Below are 6,799 nucleotides of genomic sequence, written 5' to 3' on the forward strand. Positions count from 1 at the left end.
AGGTATAGTGTTAAAAGAGCATATTTTGCAAATTTTGAGCTGGAACTGTCGATCAGTGTACAGGGAAGATTATGTGTGGTATATAGTGCTTCATGGGTTCGTGTTCATTTTCCCTTTTAATGTCTTGGGAGTTTCAAGTACATGTAGTTGTAAGACAGAGGGGTTCCCTAGTCAGGAGTAGATATAGATATTAGATAGAAATTAAAATGACGATCTTTGGACAAGATTTAGTGTTGCAATGTTATACCACGATGATCCAATTTCTTTTCCAAGTCTCCCTGGTGTTCTCAAAGGTAAGGCCTGAAAACGTCAGTACAATCAGATAATTGGTTCACCACATGAAATAAAAAATAAGGGCTCGCGACATTAGCAGTGGCCCGGCGACTCGTGGCCACTAAAGAATTGATGTCTGGACGCCAAATTTTTCAAAAGATTATAACTTTTGGTGACCCGCTCGGGTAACTAAGATTCAAAATGAATTGCTAGGTTTTCCATTTATTTCGTGCCGATCAATTTCCTTTTCGTGCCACCAAAATTTGGGATTTTAATATTTCAGGGTCTCGAATGGGCAACCAGAGTAAAAAGTTTGTGTCGAGCCCAGACGTTATTATATAATTATGAGGGATTGCAGAAATGCTCCTTATACAAGACTTCGATTGTCACACTTTATATAGTTTTCAAACATTCATTGATTTGTTTGTTTGTTTGTTTGTTTGTTTGTTTTTTGCTTGCTTGATTGTTTGCTCGTTTTTCAGAGAAGGGAACTTGAATAAAGATGTTATTCCAAGCAAGGAGAAATCGCCCATAAAGGATTGTTTATAGTAATGTTGAGGCACCCGTCTTCCAAATTATGCCGAATATGGAAAGAGAAAGTAAATGTGCCTGTTTTGTTAACTTGACTTTGTGAGACTGTTGCCGGTCCAAACAGTCCGTAAACAATTTTCTACAAGAACACTTTAAGTCCGAGTAAAGTCCCGTTATAGGGAGAGTGTCACACTGTACCATTCGCCGGTCACTTGGTTCCTGATGTCTGCACTGCTGTACATCAGCGATAAGATCGATATCTTCCGCCGGACAACGACCATTCTGATCGATATCAACACTAGATGAGATGAAAACGATGGGAGTGGTCTATTGTTCGTATCCAAGGAAACAACAAAGCACCCTTTGCCCGGGGTCAATATGCATATTAGTTTGAGAGTCGCGTTCCCGCGGTGTCCAAGAAATAAACTTTTGTTGATTGTTATAGGCCCACAAACACTTTTGTTGCATGGGGTAGCAACGAAAAGGTACTGGAACTTTTCGATTGGATGGGATAGAAAAATGTGCATATGTGTGTGAAAAAAGGGCATGAATCCTTCGAAATTCTAACTTGCAATTGAGTGTTTATTGTATAGAATATTGTAAATTGATAATTTCTCCTTTTCCTACATTTCCCATCTATCACTGGTAATAATCCCACCTATATGGACTGCGAGCCGAAACATGTTCACATTCAACTGTTCTGTTTGAGATAATTATCACTGAATTGTCAGTCATTGAGTTTGTATGCCTACGTGTGATATGATATGCATTCTTATGATTATAATCATACACACACACGCGCGCGCACACGCACACACACACACACACACGCATATCTATCTATCTAGCTATATATTTATATATATGTATATATATATATATATAAGTATATGTATATACATACAATTATATATATATATATATATATATATATATATATATATATATATATATATATATATATATATGATAAGAATTAGATGGCTGATCGAATTGAATTTCTCAATTTGTGAAGTCAAGATTTACAACATAGCATTCGAATCACACTCTGCAAAGTGCACACTTCATTCAAATCCTTAGAGATACCCAATGATAGTAAAATGATATAATAAAACAAATCGAGCAGAGAATCGAAGCGTCACGTTTAGTCAGGAAACAAAGTGGCCACTTTATTTACTCAGCATCATGCATAAATAAATATTGCGACATTGAATGGTAAATTAGACATTTTAGGGTGCGCACCACAAATTTCATTCACAATAATTCAGCTGAAAAAAAATGAGGTAAGACATTCTCACAAAAAAAAAAATAGGATAGAGCACAAAAAAGAGAGAAACAGATGTAGCGCTACATTACAATGTTTCAAATTTGTGGAAACATTATGTGAGAAAGAATGAAAGGTGAAGAAATGACAATCAAAAGCGAATACAATCCTAGCTATATTCTATCAAGGTGGTTGGATGACAATAATTATTGGCACCAGGCTTGCTGAATGCGGACAGAGTTCACATAATATCTTAGACGTCTTTTTTTTTTAATTGAACCACAATTATTATCAAAGTATAATCTTGACATCGCTGTAGGGCGGAGATGAACCAGTCGACGCCAGACGAGACCGAGTAGTGCTAGCGAGTTGTGACATTTTTCGGTGTGAGTTGGTCGTCACACCAAGGCGCGCCAAAACATCCCGACCCGCTACGCAATACTCTGTCTCGCGAAGCTGCGACTACTCGAATCCGAGCAAATCTCACATCCCACGGTCATCCGTCAGACTGACCCGAAATAAGTGGCAAGCAATAATCATTATTCTTTTTTCAAAGTGCTTTCTAACATGAGTCCCCTATCAACTTATCGTTTGCAACTGTACGATACAAAACACGAAAAGAAACTCATATGGCAATTTATACAGTTGTGCATACTATACACAGTATGATGCGACAAGTAACATTAATCGAAGCCTTATCGTCTTTGATACAATATTTTCTTTATGTACATTTGACTACACTTTGTTACAGTTTATGATACTGTTCATATCCGGGGTTAAACATGCCGTCGGTCTCTTCATATCAATCCAGAACATGGGTTGATATCAGATGAAATGGTGGCAATAGCGCTGAGATTGCCTTGCCTCCCGCAGAAGAGCTTTTTCGCAGTCGAAATCGATACCCGGTAGTATAAAGTGTCATAAGATTATGATTTATGTAGTTGTTTTTTGTTTATTTTCGCTTTTGAGGATGCTTATAGTTAGTGGCTGAAGAATACACTTAGGAGAACAGCAACAAGCATGACAGCCATACTCGTCTTAACGATGCACGCCCCGCAAGTCACGCTGATGCACAGGTAATTATCGCTGCCGCCGGAGACGGGGGCAATCCAGTAGGCGCTGGAGCTCGGCGAGGCACTGACGCAGGCGTAGTCGAAGTCGTCGCAAGTGACGTCACTGAGATCCAGGGTGACAGCCAAGTCGGAGAAGGAGCCGGTGCTGCCGGCAGAGACATCGACAGACATTTCCGAGGAGGAGAGGGAGACGGTTTCCGTAGCAACGGCGGTGCCGCCGGTCTCGGAGTCGGAGAGGTAGGCGCGGATCAGCCAGTTGTCGCTGCCCGACACGTCGTCGCTTGAACCCGAGTTGGCAACGACCATGTCGAACTCGATGGCCTGGCCACCACCGGGAGTGATCACTGCGTCGTCGGGGTTCGTCATGGTGAAAGTGGTGACGGTGACATCAGCAACAGCTGTTGGTAGAGTAAGGAGAGGAGAAAAGTAGATGGTAAATTATCGAGTACGAGAGAAACGACATCAAATTAATTATATATTATCTATAGTTAGTCATCAATAAACGAAATAATACCTACGCAAATAGCAAAGATGTATTGTCATTTGTAAAATAGTTTACGATCCCATATTGATATTTTTATGCGTTTTAGAGTACATTTCTCTTCCCCCCCCCCCCACACACACACAAACATTTAGAGTGAAATTAACACTTGGAAGATGATGTGCGAGTTTTCCTTCACGATGCTCACCTTTGCAAACGAAGCTGATACACATGGAGCTGTTGGAGGTGTCAACGGGATCCCAGCTGACGCCGGGGTAGGGTGTGACCGAGACGCAGAGGTACTGGTAGGTGTCCCCGTTACCACAGTCAACGCTGGAAAGATCCATAGTGGCCGCGAGGTTGTTCCATGTCACAGTCGAGTCGTCCGTCATGTCGACGAGCTGCTGGCTGCTCGACAGCGACGCCGAGCCAGCACCGTCCATCGTCAGAGTGGAGCCGTCTTCGGAGAGGGTGATGGCCACCATGAAGCGGTAGGTGTCGTTGGATGCCTCGATCAGGTCGGCGGCACCAAGCGTAGGCGTGAACTGGAGGTCGAAGGTGAAGTCGAAGGAGGCTCCGCCGTAGATGGTGGAAGGGCTGTCGACCGAAAAGGCGTCGACATCGATGTATTGGGCACATGCGACGGCGATGAGAGCCGCGAAGACGATAAAGCGTGCCAGGGCCATTACACTGGAGATGTGGAGTTGGATGTTGAAGATCTGTTGAGTAACAATGGGAAGGAAAAAAAAGGTTAGACTAAGTTTGTCATAAAACAACTAGAGTTCTTTTTTTTTTAACTTGTGAGAAAAATTCAACTCTGCAAAAAAAAAAACAGTTTTCTACGCAGTAGTTCGAAACAATGATTACTTACATCTATTTGGAAAAGGGAATTAGGTTTTGGAGAGAGTGTGACGAAAACAATATTGAAGCACGAGGAAGTTCGGCAATAATAAATGGAAATCGTCGGAGTCGTCAAGAAAGCATGAAACTCCGTTTTGGTGTAGTCGGGGGCAACAACGTAACACCCCTGTCCGCAGGGGAGGTCCTCCTCTATAGTTCGCGGATATAAGAAAGGCGTTTATCGATCAGGTGCCCGGCCCAGCGCACCCCGTTTAGCACCGTCGCTATGGCGACAAGCAATCTCGCGCTGTAGCAGTGCCAGTCACATGCAGATCTGGGAGACTTTATCATTTACGACATGCTAAAATTTTGGTGTTCTAAAAACTTATCTGTCTTTCTATAATGATATCCGAATAAAGTTGAAAGACAATATACTACAGTGAGACTTCCGTCGTCGCTTTAATCACTTTCGTTTGAAATCTCCATTGGATATGAAATCATTTTCGTCCGAACGCGGATTTGAAAGCTCAAAAGAAATGAAACAGAACATATTAAAATAGATAGAATGAAAAGCTTCAACCGGATAAATTTCAAACGAAAGGCAACAACACAGACTGAGAAATAACTGCAGCTCTAATCAGCACCGAAATCATGGATGCTGTCGTGCCACAGGCCAATGTCCCCTCCCCCCCCCCCCGACAAAAAGGGAACAAAAACCGAAAATGAAGTTGTCTTACCTTAAAAAATAGAGATGCTCAGTAATATAGATCCTGAGAAGAACAATAAATGTTCTCTGTAAAGTTCCTGCTAATAACTATCGGTATTGGAGCAATGTACGGTTTCGTTGGTTCCACAAACGAGATAAGATCCCAAAATGTATCACAGGAGCAGAGCTTGTGACGAGATCACTGGTGAGACCGCTGGTGGAGGGAATGATCCACCCTCACCAAGAGTTCAGGTTTTATTAGCTCCTCCCGCGTTTGCTAAGCAACAGGCCTACACCCACAGGTTGCTACACGAGAACAAAGGAGAGTGGGCTAACGGGGGACGCTGATTGGTCAAAAAGTTACCGAATCGATTGCCGAGACGGAGGAATTGGTATTGTGGATGTCGAAGAGTGTGTACATGAGTTTGTGCGTCTTCCCCTAGGATGCGGGAAGGATCGATACAAATATTGATGGAACTCACCAAGAGACAGGCTAAAGAATGACCGATGTATAGACGAATTATGCAGGGATGCTAAGGAATGCTCAGACTCGTAACAATAAATAAACACGTGTTTGTCTATAAGTGTATTGGATCTATGTGATGCCCATGTGTGTTAATTACTCGGAAATCCTTTAACCAATGCTTAATAAATAGAAGATATAGTTTCTTCAAATGTTGGAAATTTATCCTTGCTAAATTGCATGTATACCATTGCATATACATAAAAATGTATTACTACCTCCTCTATTTATTCTACACTTAACCGTATCAGGGGTATGGATCCTGACTTTCATGTACAAATAACACTTGAGAAATCTGTGACACACGTTTAAATTAAAGCTTTAACTAATCTATTGAAAATTATTCTGTAGAAATGGTAGTTGACAAAAAAGAATAGTATACACGTGAGTGCAGAGTCAAAGGAATACCAAATAATAATTGGTGACATACACCCTACTAAATATCATCAAAATGGCAGCATCGCGAACTATATCAACATATCAAAAAAAAAAATACACATTTTCTGTGATTAAGAGAAGACAAAGAGTATAACGCACTTGTGGCACGCATGAAGGAACATAACACATTGTCTTTAATCCACTACAAGGAAGTGGCAAGTTCATGCTAAAAGGAGCGAAATTCGGACGACAAACACAACAAAATAACGAACAGCCTATTCATCTCATGATTAATTGATGTGTTTCAATTAAGTTTTGCAAACACAGGAATTGACAACTGTATTGGAATAGCCATGATAGAAAAGTCATCTCAGATTGACATCATGTCTTGAAGTTTGCGCTGTCACCACAGACGGAAACTTTCCCCCATCCTTTATACCCTTTCATGAAATTAACAAGTAGAAAATCTCCTCTTCTTGTGTAGGTAAGTCAATGACGCCTGTTCCAAGGCCATCCCTCATACTCTCCTTGTCCTCCATTACCGCCCCCCCCCCCCATGAAACAATATGAAACACAATGAAACTTACAGTGGGCAAATTTCCACCTCCCAGCACCCAGCACAATATATGGTGAAGGTTAATCATATTTCGACACTGTTGATTTAATCCTAACAATTTTCTGCACTTGGGGCAGGCAATTTCCCATGAATTTTTGTTATGACTACTCTTTT

The 6,799-nt window shown here is 41.4% G+C and overlaps 1 protein-coding gene across 1 annotated transcript; it reads right to left on the reverse strand.

Moving 5' to 3' along the window:
* Positions 1–3,048: 3,048 nt before the first annotated feature.
* On the reverse strand, positions 3,049–4,308 carry LOC139711953 (uncharacterized). Its single transcript, XM_071623803.1, has 2 exons — positions 3,831–4,308; positions 3,049–3,539 (listed from the first exon to the last, which is right to left on the reverse strand). The coding sequence occupies exons 1-2, from the start codon at positions 4,306–4,308 to the stop codon at positions 3,049–3,051; spliced, it is 969 nt and encodes a 322-aa protein (XP_071479904.1).
* Between the last annotated feature and the right edge of the window lie 2,491 nt (positions 4,309–6,799).

Source organism: Diadema antillarum, unplaced genomic scaffold, assembly GCF_040938485.1.
Source record: "Diadema antillarum isolate AM-2024a unplaced genomic scaffold, OU_Dant_1.0 scf00000040, whole genome shotgun sequence".
Taxonomy (NCBI): Eukaryota; Metazoa; Echinodermata; class Echinoidea; order Diadematoida; family Diadematidae; genus Diadema; species Diadema antillarum.